Raw genomic sequence first — 24,177 nt, 5'->3', positions numbered from 1 at the left:
TCAGAACAGTTATGACCTACCACAGAGAGGCCCCACACATACATAAATCATCTCGCACATCTAACTGATTGGTAATACTGTAATTTAGCTTGTTTGCGCGGGGAACCCTTTCTATAAATCCCCTTTGAGAAGTCAAATGTTTCAGAAAAGCTTTTGTTAAATCTGAAGTATACCGATAAAGTGATTTAAGAAAGTCAAGTACAAGGTGTATGATGTAACTTGGCCCTTTCCCACATGGAATCAGAGCACAAATACAGTGCTGCAATTCACCATCAATCCATTCTGAAGAAAAAATGGAAATGACAATACTGTCACCTCCTCGTGTGTTACTGCAATTGCTTATTTTTCTTCTATGATCTCTTTCTACTTGGGCCACATTGATTTGTAAGCCTTTTGTTCTGGAATGTAATATCCTTTTGTAAGGGATTGCTGCAACAGTGGCCTATCTTGTTTCTTATTTAGGAGACGGTGGCACTTATTCTATCTGTACAAAAGGCAGAGAATTCCCTATCATTGCGAGAGCATCTTTACACTGCCCTACGGTTTGGATTACAGGGGTGTGAATAGCAGCATGCATCAAAGTGCTGTACCGTAACTCTGCTGCATGGACACAGGTGTGAACTAAAAGGTTCCTAGTTCACCTTAATGTTGTTTTCTTCAAACAGGACTACATTAATGAAAACTAGGAACCTTTTGGCTCACACCGCAGCATTCACATGGGGAAAATTCAGCGCAGCACTTTGGTGCACAGTGCTATTAACATCGCCGTAGCTCAAACTGTAGGACAGTGTAGACAAGACCTCAGTTTGATTCTGCCTTTCTTCCCCACCTAAAGGCTGGTCTTTGTCTTCATCTTGATTTCTTTTCTCCCAGTTTCCTTGATTTCTCCTCCTTCCCCTTCCTCTCTCTACTTCATTCTTCTGCTGTGCCACTATAATGAGAAGGAGATTTTATCTACCACCCATGGTCAAAAGAGCATAGATATTCTATCCTTCCACATGAAGGGAGATGGGAGGGCGAGCAAGTGAGAGTGGAATCGTCACATTTTCTTTTCCTTTTCACTACTCAGACTGTGTTTTGGAGAAGAGAAAGATGTGGAAGCTTGGTCTTTTTCCCAGTGGACAGCTTGAATTTCTTCATTCTGCCTAAGATTGGTTTTGATGATCAAAACATTTGCATGGCAGCAAGTCCCTCAACCCCACACACTGGGGGTTGTTACCAACAGGGGACCTGCTCAGCTATGGGCACTGAAGGTCCCAAAACTGGCTTTCATCGGATCACTGCTTTTGCAAAATGAAAGCCCATATTTTGTTCCATGGGCATCACTTTCTGCATAACCTGGTGCCGTCCAGTGATTGTAGTGGGGCCCTGCTTGAACAAAAAAGTTGCTGGCACAATATGACCCATTGATTGGTTTAAAGTTATAACAGAGGAGATTGGCTATTTTTTAATTAAGGTTCAAATTGTGACAAATATGTAATCCGAATTGCATTAAAGTTTCAATACTCCCAACCTCCCTCCCTGCCCTATACTCACACCTACCTTTCTTCTCTGATTTATCAGACACTTTCCCTCCGATTGGCGAGTAAGTGGTATCCATGGACTCCGTGGCCCTGTTTCCTTTGCTGAGTCCGTTTTCATAGAGCTGCCCTTCTACAGGCTGCAATTGCCATGTTAAGCCAAATAAATGTACTGCTGTAAAAAAATGAAGACCAATTAATTTATTCCTAAATTACAGCACCTTTGATTGGACTAAGAAAGAATGCAGCAAACCTGTTTCTGAAAACATCAGGTACTATTTGTCTCTGTGTGGAAAAAAACGGAATTCCAAGTTTCTAACTTTACTCTAAAACTAAATGTCTTTTTAATTTCCACATTTTCTTTTGGACACAGGCCAATGAGATAGGTGATGAATTTCTTCAGCAATTAATGGAAATGCTTGCAATAAAAAGGATAATGGTTGTGTGAATACGGTACTCTCTGACAGGTGCTATCTGTTTCAACTGACCAAGAGCTCTCTCCTTTGCTGCATTAATATAGTGCCACAAAGTAAAGCTGTTCACCTTTTGCTGCCCAGTTCTGAGTGATATTCTTCCTGTTATGTTCCAAATCATTTTCAGCCAGTGTCTGCCTAATCACTGAACATGACCATGAGTGTGTGTGTGCGCACCTCCCCGATTCCCATGCGTCCCACAAAAAGGTCAGGCACAATTAGTCCTGGAGCCAAGGGAGAGCAGGGACGTCTCCCTTCCTAATTCCCAGGAGGCGCACCCCAAAGTGAGTGTGAAAAGGTGGGGGAGCACAGCCATAGTAGAATGGGACTGACCTACAGGGGAAACAAACTGTACCCCACAAAAGGGCAGTTAGCAGGCAAGCGCCCTCTCTGTCACAGTCATTTCCATTGCTCCCCGTGGGATGGTGCACCCCTGGGCTGTATATAAATGACATTGTCGATGTTTCTGATGTGATGGATGGGGGGAGGGATAGCTCAGTGGTTTGAGCATTGGCCTACTTAAACCCAGGGTTGTGAGTTCAATCCTTGAGGGGGCCAGTTAGGGATCTGGGCAAAAAAAAATTGGGGATGGGTCCTGCTTTGAGCAGGGGGTTGGACTAGATGACCTCCTGAGGTCCCTTCCAACCCTGATATTCTATGTGACAAGAGATAAAGGAAATGTACTTAATATTCTTCTGTATCTATTAGGAAGCTACACAAATTAGATTTCACCTTGCCATAACTGCAGCTAACGTGAGAGAGACAGTGCTCTATGACTCATCAAGAAGATGAAATGTGGGAAACGTCCATAAACTTTGTTGAAAGGCAAATTAACAATAATTATGTGGCCAGCAAGGCTACAAGAATACTGCACAGCTAATAAAATGTGAGGTACAGTAATTTACACTAACTGCACAAGTATTCTAAATCCCTGCACCATGTTTTTAAGACTCACCATCCATATATCCACAGCAAACATGATGCCCCAAATTCTCATTTCATTTCCCTGACAGGGCAAGAAAACTTAACTGATTTACGGGCTAGATTCTGATCTCAGTGTGTAATTGCGAAAATTATTCACTTCTCATTTACATTAACGTAAATTCAGAATAAGCTCATTGGCCTCAATGGACTTACTCTGGATTTATACTGGTGTAACAGAGATCAGCATCTGGCTCTACATCTCAAAAATATGTAATCAGTATACATATCTATAGAATAATAATAATTTGCATCTTATGGTCTAGAAGACCTCATTGATACTAACCATACCCTGTGTTCTGGCCTTGGAATGTATTAACCCAACATGGAACACTAGTACATATAATGGAAGCAGCAGGGATTACCATGTTTGCTGTACCTCTGTGTTTCTGTAGCATGCAGCATAATGGGGCCCTGATCCTACCAAGAGCTGTGGGTTCTATTATATATTAACAAAGAGTTGGCAACTAATTATAATAATATATACAAATAAATATGACATGAGGTTCTGTAGCAGGTCTATATTCATGAATTGCATGTCCATGTCACACGCTGCTATATGGTGTATGTCACAAGGCAGGGGGCTGAATATGCAATGTATGTTTTTCCTTGTTCCACTTCTTTTTTAGATTGGCTGCATTATGCATTTTGTCAGCCATTCTCACCAATTAACCTAGTTTGCTTTGTCTTCCCTTCTGGCTGGGGAAGTACTGTAGTTTCTGAAGTACGTGCCAAAGCTTGGCAAGCTAGCTGAACTGTTTGTATGTTTGACAGTCTGTTTCCTTCCTGAAAAATACTAACTGCATTATAGAGATGATGGCCTTTGCCAGCCTTGGACTCCTACTTGTAGCCTATGGGAAATTAAATGTGATACCACTAGGTAGGTTTCACATTGAACAATGCATAAGGCTGGATGTTTGAACAGAAAATAAGTTCTACTTGAATTAAATTAAATGGCTTCTATCATTACAGAAACTGGTTATCTTGCAATCTTAAAATAAATTCAATTTTCATTGTATTAACCATCAAGTTCGTGTATGTGAACTATAGCTCTTTGACAAATTACCTTCAAATCTAGGTACAGTATTACTCTGGTAATAACCAGATTACATACAGCACTGGAAGCCATTAAGTCTTGGAGAAGACTATTTCAGGAGCTCACTAAAGGAAGTAGCACATATTTATTTATCATTTTCATTAATATTTTTCATCACACTAATATTTTTCTTTTCTCAGTTAAATATAATTTCTACATTTCAGTTTGACCTATAAAAGAGGTGCAGTATGCATGATAAAAACTACATTTTATTTTAAATATACATAAATTTTACCAAATAGGAGTCAAGAAAGTTTGCTTTTAAATCTCTTTCAAAAATCTCTGGAAGACCATGAAGCTCCATGCAGAAAATGTGTACTTGATTTTATTAAAACACAGCAAAGGATGTTACCATTTGAAGCACTCTCCTTTCTCATTTGCCAGCACAATACTAGCTTCCTCTCTACACATTCTCATTGCTGTTAATGCAAGCACCTTCTTGTGTTTCTCTCTTGCTCTCTGGAACAACCAGCCTGATTTCTCTGTCTCCTTGACTTTTTACCTTATTACAGATCTAATCTGAAAACATATCTTTTCTTGATGTACCCAAACCCCAATTTATCCAGTCCTCCACTATTATTTTATTATGTAGCTTTGTCACTGTATGACTACATTCTGCCCTCAAAGACTTATACATAGCTCCTATAGAGGTGATTTGGAGGCAGGAAACACATTTGAGGTAAAAATGTGATCCTCTCTTTATCTAATGTTTTGGGGTACACCACAGATGCCAGATGTTAAAGTACAAATTGCAATTCTATTGCATTTATATATCACATGTTTAAGTCATTCTAAAATTTGAGATCCTCCTTGCAAAAGATAAATGTAAATATATTTTTTTACAATAATACAATATATGGTTAAATTAAAGACCTTGATCCAGATATTAAAAGTTTGACAGAGTTTACAGTCAGCAGAGCTGACGAGAGTGGAGGATGCTGTGCGGCAAAGGTGGATCTAAGCTTGCTTTCTAATCCCTCAATCCGGACCCAATTATGGCTGCTCGAAATTTTGTCAGCTGCATTTGGTCCCATAGGACTGCTGTGCTGGCTGACGATACAGTGGAGCACTGCACACTCTGCCTTGTCCCCAGCACGCCACCTACATGAAGCCAGGGAGCAGTGGCAATGCTGGCTCTCTGGCATCTCCATCACAGGGAATCCTTGGTTGCCCCTTTAAGGTAACTTTCTGGCTGTTTTGCACCAATGAGGTAACTCCAAACAGCCAGGGCCAAGGCTCTGGCCCTTCGTCTGCAAATAAAGAATTGGAATGACCTATTTTGCTCAACTTTTAATCAAGAGGAAATTGACGTTTCTAGATAAGTAACTCATGTCTTGTAAGTTTGCAGCATACTCAGTCAAAGACTCAGAAATATACAAAAGCGGGATTTTCAGATTTCATTTTATAAACTGGATTATTCCACACCTTCTCCTTATAAAGCCAATGATCTAATTTAATTTATTTGTATCTACCTTCTGTGTAAGCACAGCTCGTCAACTTTTGTGCTGCAAGTCTGGCAGTATATGAAATGTATGGTTTGGCTCAAATGCAAAATAGACTCAACAGCGAAGAGATGACCAAAAAAACAAAACAAAAAAAGCCCTTTGCAATAAGCTTATCTAACCCACATGACGAATTTTAGGGGACAAAATCCCACAAATGTGTAGTCTCTCCAAATCACCGACCTGCACAAAATGCCTTTTGCTTTGCTTTCCATGCTATTTCCATTTATTTTAGAAAATCTTATTAGAGCTTCCTCTATCAGGTCTAGGAATTACAGTAGCTTTGACGGAATGGACTTCATCAGTTGACCATTGTTTCTGCCCTTCGTCAGACAATCTCCAGCTACTTGAAAAGTATTTTCTGCAATTGCATACTGGTCCTGTTTACAATGTTGGATTTCATCCATGCTGTAAAGTCATGATTTGCATTGGTGTTTGTGATGATATGGGAATTTTCTGAAATATTTTTATGAATCTTCAGTTTCTGCCTATACTTTGCATTGCTAGCCAGTGTGGGGAAGAAGATTAATTTTGCTCTCAGGCTATGCTAAAAGATGTAAGTGCATGTGTTACCTCCCTGTTTGGATGGAATGAGTAGAGTTATTAAGGGACTGGCTGAAACTGATCCAGGTCGACAATGCAAGCTCTAATGACTCATGTTATTGGCACTCAGTGGGAAGCTCCGGCCAGTGGTGTTATAAACTCAGCATGGCCCTGCTTGGAAACAAAGGACAGAGTAAAGGTCAACCTAAGTTACACTACTCCAACTACGTGAATAACGTAGTGGAAGTCGACGTAGCTTAGGTTGATTTACCCCTGTGTCTTCACTGCGCTGAGTCAACAGGAGACGCTCTCCAGTTGACTTACCTTACTCTTCTCAGAGAGCTGGAATACCAGGGTCGATGGGAGAGCGTTCTGCTGTCAATTTAGCGGGTCTTCACTAGACCCGCTAAATCGATCCCTGCTTCATCGATTGCAGCAACATCACTCCCCGTAGTGGAAATCAGCCCAAAGTGTAGGCTCTGAAAGAAGCTGAGCTCTTTCACCTGGGAACTGACTAAGGAAGGAAATCAGAGAGAGACAGAGCCCAAAAATGGAGTTCACTACAGCTTGGCTGGTAAACTGTGGCTTGGCCATTATTTGTCTGTGCTGACCTGTCATAAATATAAAGGGAAGGGTAAACCCCTTTAAAATCCCTCCTGGCCAGAGGAAAAATCCTCTCACCTGTAAAGGGTTAAGAAGCTAAGGGTAACCTCGCTGGCACCTGACCAAAATGACCAATGAGGAGACAAAATACTTTCAAAAGCTGGGAGGAGGGAGAAAAACAAAGGGTCTGTGTCTGTCTGTGTGATGCTTTTGCCGGGGACAGAACAGGAATGGAGTCTTAGAACTTAGTAAGTAATCTAGCTAGAGATGCGGTAGATTATGATTTCTTTAAATGGCTGAGAAAATAGCTGTGCTGAATAGAATGAATATTCCTGTCTGTGTGTCTTTTTTGTAACTTAAGGTTTTGCCTAGAGGGATTCTCTATGTTTTGAATCTAATTACCCTGTAAGGTATTTACCATCCTGATTTTACAGAGGTGATTCTTTTTTACTTCTATTAAAAGTCTTCTTGTAAGAAAACTGAATGCTTTTTCATTGTTCTAAGATCCAAGGGTTTGGGTCTGTGGTTACCTATGCAAATTGGCGAGGATTTTTACCAAACCTTCCCCAGGAAGTGGGGTGCAAGGGTTGGGAGGATTTTGGGGGGAAAGACATTTCCAAACTACGTTTTCTCGGGAACCCAGATAAAGTTTGGTGGTGGCAGTGGAAGTCCAAGGGCAAAGGGTAAAATAGTTTGTACCTTGGGGAAGTTTTAACCTAAGCTGGTAAAAGTAAGGAGGTTTTCATGCAGGTCCCCACATCTGTACCCTAGAGTTCAGAGTGGGGAAGGAACCTTGACATGACCTAAGGACTTTCAGTGCTGTGTACCACTTGAGTAATAAATTCTACTTTGTTTTGAAAAACACTGTGTGGGGTTTTGCTACAAATACTGGCTGGCGTGATTAGTGTACAAGTCTATTCTGTACCAGCAGTCTCTTTAAATTGGACTCACTGAGCAGAGCTCACGGTGTGAAGCAGGCATGCTGGAACCCAATAGCTCAGTCTAGGAGGCAGTAAGGCTGTGGGGCCTGCCCAGAAGGAGCAGTGAGACACTTGGGAAATCTGGCACACTAAAGGAGTTCCTCCAAGAGACTGTTCAAAAACTGGAGCATAGCACAGATCCCGTGGATCCGTGATAGAGTTCAGACGAAAGTTAAAATTACAAGCCTGATTTTCAGTTGTCCTAAGGCTCTTTACACTACTTTGTCAGTATAAAGGAGACAAAGTGAGTATAAATGTAATTCATACACTGCCAGTGATGTAAAGTGGCTTCAGTGTAAATGAGAATCAGGCCCAAAGCTGCACTGTTTAGAGGAGGACAGCTTATCCTCCGTTAAAATCATTAGATCTTCTAAGTAATATGCTAGTAATATTGTGCTATGACCAAGTTATGAGATTCTGTGCCTTACAACTGCTACATTCTTTATTTGGTTATGATTTATCAAGGTGAAGAAAGGGATAGTGGTTTCTGGTCTGGTAACCTTTCCTGAAATGAAAGATTTGTACCACATGGCTATTATGTCCCTCTTGACTCTTAAGCATTTTCCTCCCTACAAGTAACATATTTTTATACTTCAGGAATAAAAACCTTGGGACAATTAAAAAGAGGGATCATTTCTTATATTCAGTCATATAAGGACTAACCTGGTTTCACATTTCAAACTGAAACCTCTGTTAGAGTTAGGGACAGACAAATAAACAATCTTGGCAAACAGCACAATCAGTATGATTGATTGGCCTTTGTCAACTCTTTCTTTCAGTAGAACCAAGGATTTGTAACTATACTGGAAATGTCCAGAATTTCTAAGACAAGCCTCTGCTAGTATCTATTAGTCAGACCTGGAATCATACAGAATAGAAACTAAGACATCCAGCTGTGAAACCTTTACTCACCTAGATAAGCATTTCTGGACCCAAGTAATCCCACTGAAGTATTCACTAATGTGAATTAAGGTTGCACAGCTGTGTCCCAATCTGAAGAGTTTAACAATGTATATTCTACTGTATTTTCTGAGCTTTCTGAATGGTGTAGAAAGCTACACAATTGATATTATAGATCAACATGTTATTGAGGTAGATGTTTCTCAAAACATGGCCCAACCTTACAACCTGCTAAGACCCAAATTTGCAATACTGCCCTTTACAGTGTGCGAGAAGGGACTGAAATAAAGGACAGGATACAATGGAAAATAGCAAAGTGTTTGAACTTGTGCAGCATTTTCTATAATATTAATGTTATGATCCAACACCCATCTCTGATGTCTGCTACTTCGAGTAATAAATAATGGGATAACATCAAATTTATTTTTCATGGGAGAGTTGTAAATGTGTCTGAAATAAGTGATATATCTTACATTGGGGGACAATGGGTCTGATTTGCAGAGGCGCTGAGCACTTGCAGCACCCACTGAAGTCACTGGAACCACATGGGTTCAGCACCTTTGAAAACTAAGCCCAGTGACTTTGCTCGTTCAGATAATATGCTGATAAAAGGCTCAGGCATTATGAAAGCAAAGTGCTATGGACCAATGGTTGTTCTTTGGTCAAGTCCAATGACACCTAATTAAACAGTCAAATCATCAACTAAGAACAAACTATTGTATCATACTTTAAGAAAACAATGATTTAGTGGAAAACTACAGAAACTAATACCATATGTTCTTATACTAATAAAAATGATTTTGTAGATTTGTGTCACCCTATTTTTAACATCTGATTTGGATTTCCTCCACAACTGCAGATTATTGCTTGACTTCTTAGTTTTATGATAAGACTCATCTAAGCAACAGATGCTGCATCATAAAAACAGAGTATTTAGAGACAACACTACAGAATCGTAATGCATTTTAATATAATCTATAACAATACAGAGCCAGAGATAAAGACAGAAAAACACACTCAAGATATTGAACCATACTTATGACTTCCATGTGCTAAAGCAAGTTGATGTAACTGCACTTATCATTCACCTTTACCTCCTTATCTCCAGGCCATAATGAGGGCAGGGTGAGGGGGGAAGCCACCCAGGGGGCAGAGCGGCCAGGGGTGCAAAAAGGGGCGGTGCACAGGATTGGGCCCAGTGGTGTCAGCCCCAACTCCCCTGCAGGATTGGGCCCAGCAGCATCCGACCAGAGCCCAGGGTGCTCAGCATTCCTCTTCCCCTCCGTCCCCCAATCACAGGCCCAATTACCCCATCCGGAACAGTATCCCAAGCACTAGGATCTTGGCGGGACAACAGGCATGCATGGAGCTGAGTGTTGCTTGGCTCCTACTAAGCATGCTCATTGCTTAGTAACATCTGCTAAAGCTGCTGCTCTCCCTGGAAATTAAAAGGGTTAAGGGGGGCAAACTGAGAGTGGGTGGGCAAGGTCTGAGCAGGGGGCAGAAACTGACTGCCTCGGGGTGGGGACAAAAAGCTGGAGGCAGGGGCAGGAGAGGGGCGGAAGAGCAAAATTGGGTGGGGGGCGTGGTAGGAGCTGGGGTTCAGCCCAAGGGGGTGAGAGACTGCCAGATGGTGGCAGAGGGCAAAGCTCCGGCACAGGGAGAGGCAGGGGCACAGTCACCCTGATGGGATAAGCAACTTGCTTTGTTTACAAAATAGCATGGAGGGGCAGAGGGGCTTCCATGCTTAGGAGGAAGGGTTCAGACAACAAAGAAAAAGAAGCAGTAGTAGTCCTGGGCTGCTTGTGATTTACAGTAGGGGAAGCAACAGTAGAAACAAAGAAAGCAAAGTAAAACATGCCTTTTTAGTCAACACTCTGTAATGGTAAAACACACCCTGCTCCCTCCTTTAGCTGCGTTTTCCTGTTACTGTAACCCACCCTTACTTGTTGCTGCCCCATCCAGATTCAATCGGTATTACAGAGAACAAAATAAGGAACCTCCCTCTGATCCACAGTTATAATGCTCCACTGACATATCAGGGAATCGACTCTGTCAGGGCCAACTGGCCCAGGATGCTGAACGCACCTTGGCTTTTCTCTTAAAAGGCCTCTAATTTTGGACTAGGGACAATTTTCAGTTGTCCCCAGACATAAAAATACAGGCCATTTACTGTACAGGTGAAGAGACCAATATGGAAACCTGCACTGGGTGCAAATCTGGAGTGGGGCTGCTAGTGAGATATACACTGACAAAGAAGCATATCTACTATGATCTGTCCTGGTAGCATTCTGCGCTGTGACCTAGTCAGTCTGTTCCTGATACCTTTCTCTATGAGACCAAGCCACCCTTCTCTACGAAAACTTGGTGATAAGTCCATCTAGCCATTACAACCATGACATTGGCATTGTCTCACACTGAAGCACACCATAATCTGATTTCACAATCACAGCCATATACTTTCTTCTGTCTCCACACTTAAGTGTGAGGGGCCACGCCTGGCCAGAAGTCAAATGTCACAGAGCCATACAGTTAGAAGGGACCGCAAGAGTCATCTAGTCTAACCCCCTGCCAAGATGCAGCATGCATCATGCCTCTTATCAGCTGTCACAACATAGCTTCCCCCACTGAATGATACTTCCCACACTGGCCTTATACAAACAAGCCATGCTAATATAATCCTTCCCCTTTATGGGGTATTATCACAATATGCTTTGCAGGATTCTGCAGGAAAAAGTAACAGGTATAAGCCAACTTTCTGAATGGTGTAGAAAGCTACACAATTGATATTATAGATCAGCTGATGGTATCCAGCTCTAATCTCCAGTAAAGGTGGTTGGGCACTTTGCCCAGTGGCAGGATGAGGGATGAAGTGAGATGGTATTGGTGGGATAAGGAAAGCAACCAGATGAGGTTGAAAGAAAATCTATGGACTGTCCTAATTGAGGGCATATGCCCTCCAATTGTTACACAAGTTCACAATAGGGGCAGCTTATTACACACTCATCTGCTTTTAAACCATCACATACCAGCAGTGGCCAAGCCCACTTTCCCATCGGCGTTAGACTAGAAAGTCAAAACTTTCCTTCTGTTGTTAATAGCATCTAGGTCTTTGTCACCTGTTTAGATTACTGTGGTCTTTGTCACCTGTGGCTAGATTATTTCAATGAGCAATTAATGGGGCTACACATTGAATCAGGTGTCAGAAACTTTGGTTAATACAGAATTCGGCTGCATTTGTTAAACAGAGCTTCTTGAGAGACATATATTGTGGGATGGGGGACCTGGGATCACAAGAAGATAACACTGCTGGTTTTGGTTGAGGGCTGATGGTGCATGCTGGATGGGGGTATCTTCTTCTGAGTGGGAACTGATGCTGTGTGTTGCTGAGTAAGGGAATTGAGGGACAGTTAGGGAAGGTACCGTGTATCCTTTCCTCCTCTTCCTATCGATCCACTTGCAGTGTTCTCTGCTTCAGGGAAGCACTGTTTAAAGATAGTGAGAAGCTGTGAGAAGGAGACACCTCATTATCTTTAAAAGCTGGCAGGGAGGGTTTGAAGAGTGACAAACTGCAGCAGCAATGGGGAGGCAGAAACAGGAGAAAGGAGGAAGAACTACTCCTCCTTCCTTCTCCTTAGCTTGCTCCTTCTGGGTCCTAACAGCCATTAGCCATTTTAGTCTCTTTTCTATGCCTCCTCTGGCCACACTTTTGCGTCTTGCCTCGGGATCATGATCCCTATTTGTATATATTATTCTCAGGCTGGAACAGTGATTGTGCCAACTCCCACTTAGTTTTCCACACAAAAAACGCTTATTCAAGCTTTGTGCATACAAGATATTAGGCTACTGCTCACTCCAATACATATAAATGAGTCTTGTACGTGTAATTTTCAATTGGAAAACTGAAAGCAGTTCCAATGGCTGTTTAGTTATGATACAACTCTGCCTTGGGAGACGCTGGCCAGATAGCTGCAGCAGGACACTTCACTCAGCCAAATACGAAAGAGCAAGATAGGATTCAGGTAGTGGTGGCATAAAATAACTTAGAGAGTTTTGTGTTTGGTGGAAAGACAGTTTTTCACAGAGTGAAAAACACTAAGTGGAAAACATCAATGTGTAAGATTTTCAATGACACTTAAGGGAGTTAGGCACCCAAATCACTTTGAAATTCAATTGGATTCGGGGACCCAAATCTCATAATACACTTTGAAAATGCTGAGTAACATTTTATTTTTCATAAACATGGGTTTTCCCATCTTTTCAATAGATTCAACAGCAGTGAAGTTTCTGGCACATCTTTAGAATATACTCCCTGATATTATTATCGTACAGACAGGTTTTATATTCAAAACATTATTTTGTAAAACTGTAAAAACAGGGTTTGTGTGGAAGGTATGCTCCTCTGTGGGGATCTGGGGCTCTTCAATGTTCTGAGACAAAATTAGCATTGCAGAACAAAGCAAGATGTTCATCAATATCAAACTTACATGGCAGCATTGTTTTAATTACCGTGTATGCTCTCACTCTATACACCAATGTGATGTTTTTCATCTTTCTCAGGGTCCAGTAAGAAAAATATATTACTTACATTTTTAATTGAAAATATTTAATGAATCAAATGCAAAAAACACAAAAATGAGGGAAAAGACACAAAAAAGAATTCTTGGGATATATTTTTTGATACTGGAAACTGAAGTCCACTATTTAGTCACAAAACAGCTACCGTTCATACAAAACAGTACAAGGCAAAACAACAGCAATGCAAACCACATTGTCCCACTAACGTACCCCTTTTAGGTACATATGAGAGGGCAGTTCAGCCTCTGTGTCCCTTCACTGAAAGAATTTGATGCAGAGATTGACGAAGACAATATCATTGGTGATAGAGCTTTTGTAAAATGGAATCTGTTTGCTAAAAACAGGACTGAAAACAAACTCATCACATAGGCCACTGAGCACCAACCAAACGTTAATGACTTTGTCATTATTAACTTAGACCAAATTTGAAATACAGATGAGAAGCAAAAAGGCTTCTTATCCCATAACCCCTGAGGGCATGTTTACACTAAAAACTTAAGTTGACCTGTATTAGGTAGACTCATAGCCGCTGCAGTAATTACTGGAGCTGTGGTTCATGTCACACTATCCTCTTTCGGTCGATGGTGCATGTCCTCAACGGGCGCGCTTCCATCGAGCTAAGAGGGGCAGTGTGGGGAGCTGAGAGCCCACGCTCTCAGGTCTGCTTGCAGCTCCCCACCAGGAGCCTGGCTGCCCCGCTGGCTGCCCCCAACCTCTGTTCCCTGATATCCACTGGGAGCAGAGCAGCCATCCGGGTTCTCGCCATCCCACTCGGCGCTGAGAAGCTGCCCAGCTCTCACCTCTCTGCTCTCCGCTGGGAGTGGGGCAGCTGCCCGGGCTCTCACCTCCCTGATCTCTGCTGGGAGTGGGGAAGCTGCCTGGATTCCCAGAGGGGAGTGGGGAGCTGTGAGCCTTGGTGCAGCTGGGCACCTTGTGGGGAGTCTGGGCAGCAGCCTGGCTTGGAGCAGGGAGCTGGGACCCGAGGGGCAGTCCAGCTCCGAGTGGAGAGCTGGGCAGCGCCAGCAGCCCCGCTCAGAGTGGGGAGTGCTTTCTTGTCAGTTTCACTGACAAGAAAGCCCTGAAATTGACAAGAATGGCAGCCAACAGCAGATATAAGTAATACAGTGTGTCTACATGGACACTGCACTACCCTAACTACACTGATATGAGCCTTACCCATCTTGTGGAGGTGAAGTTATTATGTCAGTGTAGTAGGGCACTCAGATTGGCAGTAATATGTACACTGACATAGTTAGGCTGACATAAGCTGCATTTGACAGGTTTCAGAGTAACAGCCGTGTTAGTCTGTATTTGCAAAAAGAAAAGGAGTACTTGTGGCACCTTAGAGACTAACCAATTTATTTGAGCATAAGCTTTCGTGAGCTACAGTCACTTCATCGGATGCATACTATGATGAAGTGAGCCGTAGCTCACGAAAGCTTATGCTCAAATAAATTGGTTAGTCTCTAAGGTGCCACAAGTACTTCTTTTCTATAAGCTGCATTATGTCAACCTAATTTTGTAGTGTAGACCAGAGCTAAGTCACTTGATTATTTTTGCATGGTAGCACTTTAAGAGATAATGCCAATCTGTATCTTCTAATACTGCAATATAATTCCTGTAATTATTGATTCTGAAGGGAGTATGTCCAATGACTATGCAAAATTATATGTAGACGCTGCATGCTTGGTGGTATTGCAGATATCTGGTATATCTAAACATCTCTGAATACTTTTTTGCTAAGTGGTGCCCTCTCTTTCAGATGACTCCATTTTTAGTATTCATACTCAAGGCACAAATATGTATTGGATATTCAACTCTTGCTTGCTTATGAAGTGATCACTATATAAACTAAGAAATAATAGAGTATGCGTGTGTGTGAGTGTGTACACAAATCTACAAAACAATTCCATTTGTTTGAAGAATATTACAGCTATATGTTTTAGAATTCAAGACAAACATATATTTTATAAAACTCAAATTTTAGACTACAAAACCATCCAAATGTGGAAACTAATGTTCAATGAAACTAAAATGTCATCTAGAAAGTCAATAAGATTTGCTGTCAGCTGAGTATGGTTTTTAATCACAGTGACTCCAAGCCCACCTACAATATTCTTCTTCCGAAAGGAAGTAAGGAGAGTTTAGCCATTTTGATTAATTCTGTCAGTGCACTGTAATAACAAAACTGCAGAGTTATTTACTAAGCAAAAATGAGCCTGAAATGAATTAAGAGTGCATTTCAATCTGTGCAACGTTTTTTTTAATCAAACATCAATTCAATATAGCAACAGCAAAATATATCTTATAAAGAAAATATGGCACAAATATTAAGTATATTTAAAGATAGCTGCAAATCTAGTCAAAGAAACTGAGATTAAGGAGACAATATCAGTGTTCTAATTTGTGATCACATCAGAGAAACTAAATGTTGCTAGCAAGGCAAAATCTGACTGGAAGTTATTTATCAACATTATTTAAAAGGAATAGAAGTAGCAGCAAATGTTATAACTCAGTGTAAAAATCAGACCAACTTTTAATTTAAGGGAAAATGGTCAATGACAGCAATTAAAACCAGTGGGAGTCCTCAACTAGTGTAAACACGTTGTCTTGAATAATATTTCTTGTTTTTAATAGGTAGTATTTGTGGTTAACAGAATATGAGTTGATTAGAATTCCATGTTATTTTCAATCTCTGGCCTAGGTTGTATTTTGCTGTCTAGGATTAATGAAGCACTCCCCTGCAAATGTTATTAGTAAAACATGATATTTATATTAAGTTGAAAACAAGTATGGTAATTGAACAGAAAGGGTAAAGAAAGGAAACAAAAGGCTTACCAATAACATAGGCTAGCAACAGTGCCAGAGTAACTGTAATAGCTGTAGCACTCAAAGCAGTGCACTTCCAGTTGCAGCACCTGTGAGGTTTGTTAAAAGTGAAGGCAGGTCTAGAAAACGTACTTCTAGGAAGTGGCCTAGGAGGTGGAGAGTAAACGGTATTGGATGTTAAAGGATAGTTCTGACTGGCTGCACTGAAGATAGCTGAAGAACCAGATCCATGTTTAAATAGGAAATGCCTATGAAAAGAAGACAAAGAATCATGTTGTAAAAACCAAATTCATCCTCTAAAATAGAGAAATCAACTGCATAAACATTATGTGATAAATACTGTGGGTTCCTACAAAGATATACCACAAAGACAGAAGATGCATGCATGGGAGTAGTCTCTGTTTTCTGAGTCTGAAGTATAGTCTTTAGCCACATTTGGACTTTCTCAGTCATTTATTAGTAGGGCTTCTGTTTTGGGGGGTTTATTAATTTCATTTTTTGAGGTTTATTTTGAGTTTTACTTACATGTCCAAAAATCAGGGTGGAGGGGGGTTCAGGGCTCTTTCTTTGTATATACTGTAGTGAGTAATGTCTATGATATATATTACTCATTACAGAAGTAGATATTGTAACGAGCGATCTCTTTGTAATTTTCCCTAGTGCACTTTACTGTAGTTCTGTTTCAAAGAGCACTACATTAAAGTTCACTAGGGAAGCTTTAGTGCTTACCAGCAGGGTTCTACACAGTGCAACATGTTGATGTGCTTTAGAAAGCAAACCCCCGTAGTCTGCATTACTGGTCCATGTAGAGAAGCCTTTAGATACAAGTAACCATTTCCAGTATTTTTCTAGTGATTACTGGATAAACACCAATTTAAATTTATTTATTTATTTATTGTGTATTAGGGTGCTCTATTGATGTTTATTGTCGAAACCCAAAAATCAGAAGCCCTATTTATTAGTAAAAGAAGACAGAGGAAATGCATTCTAAACTGTACTCTCAGTAGCCCAAATCAAGAATGTTAAGAAATGATTATATTGCAACAAGCCCATTTGACCTTAAATATATGTTCATGACAAAGGTACAATTAAATGTACAATGGGGCAACGAGTATAATATTCAACATTTTTATTGTAGGATTTTAAAGGAAAGGTTAAAATTCTCAAAGATGCTAGATCATACAAAATAAAGGGTAGAACAGTTTAAGCTTTTAAAGGCCTTTGTGCTCAAATCTCTTCTATAGAAGAGTAAATCAGAATATAAATTCTCACATTAAATTTTTTTGTCATCCACATTAGGGGATCTTTTGATGATCCACAAAGCCAGATTCTGAAACCCTTACTTATATTGAGTAGCACTTACTCATCCAAGTCTTCAGTGGGATTACTCACATGCATGGGCACTGTTTAACATGAATAAGGGTTACAGAATTTGGTGCTTACATATGAGCATCTCATGTTACTTTTCTGCTCAGCCTATTCGTACACATTTAGGATTTCTTTATTATGCACTCACATTTCACAATATGTTGTGCATATAATTTCACAACAAATATTTTGAGTTTGACCTTTATCCACCACCTTATTTAACTGATAGTAATTCTCTGAATTACTGAATACAATAATGTTATATAAAAATATTTGATTTGTATAGATTAAAGAATGTTGTATATCATCTAAAGAGAATTTATCCATATTTCTACCATTTACATTGCATAGAAAACAGCACATGCATTTTAGGACTTAACACTTTGCTTGTCACGTCAGAGAAAAATCAAATAGCTCCATTACTACATTTAGTATACTATTTTTAATGGTCTGTTTTGGGATTTCAAGTTCAAATTAAGACTTAGCTTTTTATCAAGGGCCTCATCCAAGGCTCACTGAAGTCAATGTAAAGATTTCATCTGGCTTTGGATTGGACACCTCAGCAATATATCAGGAAATTTGTTTTGGTCTACAGTAGGAGCCTTACTTATAGGATCCTGCATTTGCCTACATAGTCTATCTCTCAGGCATCACACCACTGCAGTCTCTGGGTACCAATAACATTACATAAGACATCAAACTACCTGTAGGACTATATTCTTCTCCTTCCCTCATATTAGACTATGCATAATTATTTTGGGTGGAATATTTCTTTCACTTATCTTTAGGGTAATGATACCAGGCCATTCTTTGAGTTGTTATGGTGAAAAGGCTTTTGCAAAGATGTGGGTCTTACTTTTCACTTGGTAGGTGGCAAGATACGTGGTCATCCTGATTTCTGGTGGAAGGGAATTCCACAGCCGAGGGCCAGCAAAACTCCCACTCACTTCTATGGGAGCAGGATCGGGACCACAATGTGAAATAAGGAAAAAGGATAATAATAAATTCTTGTTTGTTTTCCCAAGTCAATATTTCTTTAATTGGTTTATAATTTTTGGACACAATGAGACGAAATTGTTATTTCCTTTAAAAATGGAGACCTATTCGATTTTGAGAGTTAATGTAAATGGTCTAATATATGCAATATTGATTGTTCTATATGGTACATAGTTCAAAAAGATCAGAGGAAAAGGCAAGGAAATGCTGAACTGAAAGCTATTCTTAAGGCTGTAATAGTTTAGTAATCAATAGCCAGCATAATTTCATTCTCTTTAAAAGGATTTTAAAATGTTGGTTCATAGCTTGATGGCAAAATATTTCAAAGTACAGAATATATTTTGTGTAATACAAGAACAGTATTTGAATTAAACTACATTTGAGCTAAATTCAACTTACATCCCTTAAGATAGACAGAGGTCTATATATGCAGTTAGGAGAGTTTATGTAGCTGTAGTTTATTATTATACAACTAAGCAGTGGCAGATTAATGATTTTGCTGCCCCTAGACCCTGAAATAATTGCTTCCCCGCCACCAGCAGCTCACCTCTGCTCCGCCTCCTCCTCGGCCTCCTCCCCTGAGCGCGCTGCCGGGTCCTGCTTCCCCCTGCTCCCTGCCAGTGCTTGTGCACGAAACAGCTTCGCGAAGGAGGGAGGAAGAGGGGGGAACACACTGCGCTCAGGAGAGGAGGCAGGGCCGGGGCGGGGATTTGGGGAAGGGGACCAATAGGGGCAGGGAGGGGGTGGGGAATAGGGGCGGGGCTGGGGGTGGAGGGTGCGAACCGGCGCCGGGGGAAGCAGCCTCTGGCTGGTATTATAAATTTGCTGCCCCTGCAAATTTGCTGCCCTAGGCTTAGGCCTTGTCGGCCGAGGCGTTAATACACCGCTGCAACTTAGATTAGGATGTAATGCTACCTTAAAAGTGATCTACCAATGATGTACTATCAAGAAAATGGCAGGTTTCAGAGTAACAGCCGTGTTAGTCTGTATTCGCAAAAAGAAAAGGAGTTAACCAATTTATCTGAGCATAAGCTTTCGTGAGCTACAGCTCACTTAGGTGCCACAAGTACTCCTTTTCTTTTTGCGAATACAGACTAACACGGCTGTTACTCTGAAACCTGTCATTATGCAAGGCACTGCATTTAGCCATATCAAGAAAATGTTACAAATTGTAACAGTTTATGCATTCCATGTTTAGGGGAGTATAACGAGTACATAAACACGTTTTCATAGTATCTGAAAAATAGCGGAAGCATAAAGACAAATTTGCAATGCTAGACTGTATCTATGTTCTCATAAACTTAGATGACTACTCATCTGTCTAAGTACACTGCTTCTCCCCAAAGGACTTTAGGACATACTAAAATGTTGCTATCAATTCTATAAAATTGGGCTCTATGTACAGAGCAAAACGTTAACAACTGTAGTCCAAGGTTTTTTATGTAAATACAGCTTTGTATGTATTGCCTTCTAACAGTAAAGGCAAGACATTTTTAAAAGACTCCAGAATGCAAGGAAATTGAGAAAAATTATAAACATGACTGATGGAACCACCTGATAGTAAACAGGAAAGTTTTAAATGTTCATGTGTCAAAGTGTCAAAAAATCTGTAAAACGGAGATAATATTCTCTCACTCAAAAATGCAATATAAGACAATCTGTTTGTGAAATATAAATCATTTAATAACATTAACCTGATTCCAAGAAAACATTCCAAGAATGATTCCAAGAAACATTACGCTGATTCCAAGAAACAAAGGAAGATAGTCACTGCTCAGTAATTATTTCACTGTATAAAACATGAACTTGAAAAACTTCTTTCCCTTCTAGCAAATGAAACAATTTCCTGTGGCCTATCTAACTTTTCTTGCACTCAACTAAAATTTCTCAGCCTCAGGTTCACATCACAGAGGAACTGCACATAAATCCAGGAGGGTGAAGCTCAAACAAAAAATGCACTGTAAGTTAATGAAAAATGATAAAGAAAAGCAGTTAATGGGATTTACATATATATTTATTGTGATGTTCTTTTACATGCTTTTGGGGGGCTTACCTGCAGTAGCAGCCTAAGTCCTGTGCAACTTCTATATGTTGCTGTACCTGATGTACAAATGTGACTGCCAGGCAAAGCACAATGCTTGATTCCCTTTCCTGGTCCTGTCTGACTCTTGTGCCAGTGGCCCACAACAGACAGAATTTTGTAACTGCCAATCGCTGCCCTGAAATGTACACTTTTACTCTACCTCTTGAATGCATGCTGCATTTAAGGAGTCACTAGACTTCATAAATGTGGTGGGGAGATTTGCCACAGCATGAGGGGTGATGCATGAGGCAAAAGGTGGGTATTGGAATGTTGTGAGTATACAGAGATGAATGGAGTATGTGGATATAAGGGAGGAGGTAGCTAGGTAGTCCAGGTATTATTTCTTATAGGGTCTTGCAAAACCTAAGACTGGCCCTGATATCCATAATTCATTTCAGAGGACCATAATGAAGGACACTCCTTTCCTTAAAATGATATTCTTTATAATATTGGAAGAGACATTGGATAGGAGTTCTGTTTTAAAGGTTGTCTCTAATGGGACATAGGAGAAATTTTCACATGAATGAAAATATCCCTCGTATTACTTTAGAGATGACTGTTTGGATCTAGATCTGAATTAGCTTCAGGTTAGGGATCAGGGTCTGGATGTGTGGAAAATCAAGGGTAGGGTTCGGTGTCTGATTTGACACTGCCAATAATCTGGCAAACCTTGAGAGGTTTTAATACCCTTCTGGTTTTGAATCTGAACCAATGTCAAAGACAGTTAGGGAGAGGCTACATTTATGCAATTGCAACCCTAAAGAAGCAAACATATTTATATGGATATTAAAATCAGATACACATAAATATACATGATTATCTCGCTCTTCCACTAATTTTATGTAACTCATCTTAGCTCTTTGGGATAGGACCATGTCTGCCCCTAAGCGTTACAGCATCCTGCACAATGAGGCCCTGATCAACATTAAGGATTTTGTGTGCTAGCATCATAATAATTATCAGTAATTACCACAACTATAATTTGAATGTGTTTGGATTTCAGAGACATCTTTGTCCATTTCTGATTTACTTTAGAAAATGTGGCCACCAACCTTTTGCATGCAATTTTCACTTCATGCTCTTGAAACAAAAATACCAGTGAAAATTCAAAACAAAGCAAACAATAGTATCATATTATATTTTGGCAATGTTTTTGGAGACCCATACAGAGTAATCCAATAATAATTACCCTTATGATAGTAATAAAATACTGCTACAGTAACCAGGTTAACAACACATAACTACCCTTTTTTTATATCTAACCTGCTGAGAAAATTTCTTTCTGACCTTTCAGAGTAGCAGCCGCGTTAGTATGTATCCGCAAAAAGAAAAGGAGTACTTGTGGCACCTTAGAGACTAACAAATTTATTTGAGAGTGAGCTGTAGCTCACGAAAGCTTATGCTCAAATAAATTTGTTAGTCTCTAAGGTGTCACAAGTACTCCTTTTCTTTCTGACCTTGTTTTCCCAGCAATGGCCTGGATTAAGTAAAGGACATTGAATCACTTCCAGATGTAAAGAGTGGGGCTGGCAGTTAGGTTGAAAGTCCTAGGTTGAAAGTCTCCATGTTCATTTTTCTATTTAAAACATTCTCTCTCTCATTTCCATTAAAATGACTAATTTTTGTAAGAGAAAAAACAAGGTAAAGGGCAGCGTTGAAAACATTCCACTGGTAAAGCTGGAGAAAATAGGAATGCAAGAGAAACACTAAAATGTCCATAAGATTAATCTGCGTTGCACATATGAAATATAAAAGTCAACTGCACAATTAAATGGGCACACAACTGAACTTGCACATATTTTCAATTTCAAGAAATTGAAATTGCACAATAGCAAAACAAACTACTGAATGTCTGAATAATAACACATCTGGGAAGTCCTGGGTTTGGTCATCTAAGCATTACAATTCATTCACAATACAGTCATCTAATCGTATCTCCAAATGTAACTGTGGTTGCAACAGTAATTCTGAGCTAGGTGCCACCGAGAGTGGTGAAGGAGATGTGGGGGTGCACAGCTGCTGAGCTTACAAGGTGGAATCCTCTCTGACACTGTCAGAATACCTTCTTGAGGTTCCCCTAAAGCACATGTTAGAGTGGCAGCTACAGCAGATTTGGAGAGGTCCCAGTATACTTGCCCTTCTGTTCTGGTTAGAATGGATTAAAGGCAGAACCATGGACTCACGGGTTCCGTCTATACTTTCAGGTAGGGATCTGATTCCCAGCTCGTGTAGACAGACTCATGCTAGGTCTCATCGAGCTACCACACTCAACTAACAGTGTAGCTGCTGTAGCACAGGCAGCTGTGAGCAGAGGCATGGGCTAGCTATCCCTAGAGCAAACCCACCTGAATCCTGGGGGTATGTACTTGGGTGAAGGGGCTAGCCTGTGCTACCATGGCTATACTTCTATTTTTATCATGCTAACTCAATAAGTGTACGTCTACATAAGCTGGGAATCTCACCCCTAGCTTGTAGTGCAGACATAACCTTTGAGGTTAGAAACCTGAATTTAGATTTCCATAGTGGTTTCTAGATATCACTGTTATAGGAGCAGCACAAGAACCTAAACAGAATATAGTTGAAATACACCTGGCTTTACAATAAATCACCAGTAAAAATGGATTTGCTGCCATATTAGTTCCTAACAGATATTTGCCTATATCACAAAAGACCTTGTATTTTGGCACAAATATCCTGTGGCCATGCAACTATTTTTAGCATGCTAACTTGATGACAGAAATCATGACTATGTCTATGCGAGCTGGGAATCACACCCTGAGCGCCAAGTATAGATGTAGATATAGTTACCTGCCTCTTTTCAGACAGCCACCCCTCCAGGGGCACAAAGGAGAAGCATGGATTGCACTCTTCAATAACATTCTGGCAAGTCCTTGTAGAGAGGCTACCCAGAATACAGCTCTTGGCTTGGAAAGCACTTCTCTACCCCCAACAAGGAGATACCAGTGGTGCTATACCATGTACCAACAACAAACCTAAACTATAGCAAAAACATAATGAAACCCACTCTCTTACAAAAAACAAATACAAGTGAAAAATGGGATATGACTCATTTTTAAAAGCACAGGACCAGATGCTACCCTGAATTATATCCCTTGCAGCATTGTTCCCCATTCTGTCTTATTATGCGCAAATACTGCTGGAGCAAGGATGCATATAGATGAAGGGGAAGGGAACAAGTGGTCATGCAAAGCTTTCTCTAATTTGTCACTTAATCTGATATTATTTTTACATACACAAGTGAGATAATTTTTAAATGTCCATGATGCAATTGTATAATCTGTTAGGAACACACCTGCATGCAAAACATAGGTATTTCAAATTGGACTAGTCTCTTAAATTGCTCTTATGAAAATGTTTCCTTTTATATTTATCTTTACATATTCTTTTAAAATTTTGCCCTGTAAACCTGCAGATATGATAGGATGTGAAAAGAGTCTTTTGTGTTACCCATTTATCGCTGTATTATAAAATACAACAAAGAGCAATGTGCTTCTGATTCATGTGTTTGAATTTCTGACAGCCTATGCAAGCTTTTTCTGTTAACCTCGTAACCGCACCTCAAGACTCTGACACAGAAATCTGGGACAACAATTATATAAATGCAGGACAAAGAGCGAAAATCAATCAAGAATAGGCTCTAATAATGGCAGTGTCAGAAATACAATATTAAGTCAAAGTCTTTTTTATAGCCTTCATTGGCCATA

The 24,177-nt window shown here is 40.2% G+C and overlaps 1 protein-coding gene across 9 annotated transcripts in view; it reads right to left on the bottom strand.

Moving 5' to 3' along the window:
• TENM1 (teneurin transmembrane protein 1) overlaps window positions 1-24,177 on the bottom strand; it is a 517,886-nt gene that overhangs the window by 191,638 nt on the left and 302,071 nt on the right. For 4 of the 9 annotated variants that reach the window (XM_037909021.2, XM_043523186.1, XM_043523187.1 and 1 more), the window contains 3 exons: window positions 18,230-18,322; window positions 16,015-16,253; window positions 1,543-1,695 (listed from right to left, as the gene is read on the bottom strand). In XM_037909021.2, the coding sequence (XP_037764949.1) occupies window positions 1,543-1,695; window positions 16,015-16,253; window positions 18,230-18,322 (485 nt within the window). The remainder of the gene's footprint in view (window positions 1-1,542; window positions 1,696-16,014; window positions 16,254-18,229; window positions 18,323-24,177) is intronic. The other 5 variants (XM_043523191.1, XM_037909018.2, XM_037909019.2 and 2 more) reach the window with 3 other exon arrangements.

The sequence above is a fragment of the Chelonia mydas genome, chromosome 9 (assembly GCF_015237465.2).
Source record: "Chelonia mydas isolate rCheMyd1 chromosome 9, rCheMyd1.pri.v2, whole genome shotgun sequence".
Lineage (NCBI taxonomy): Eukaryota > Metazoa > Chordata > Testudines > Cheloniidae > Chelonia > Chelonia mydas.
This window is presented reverse-complemented; position numbering and strand designations above follow the sequence as displayed.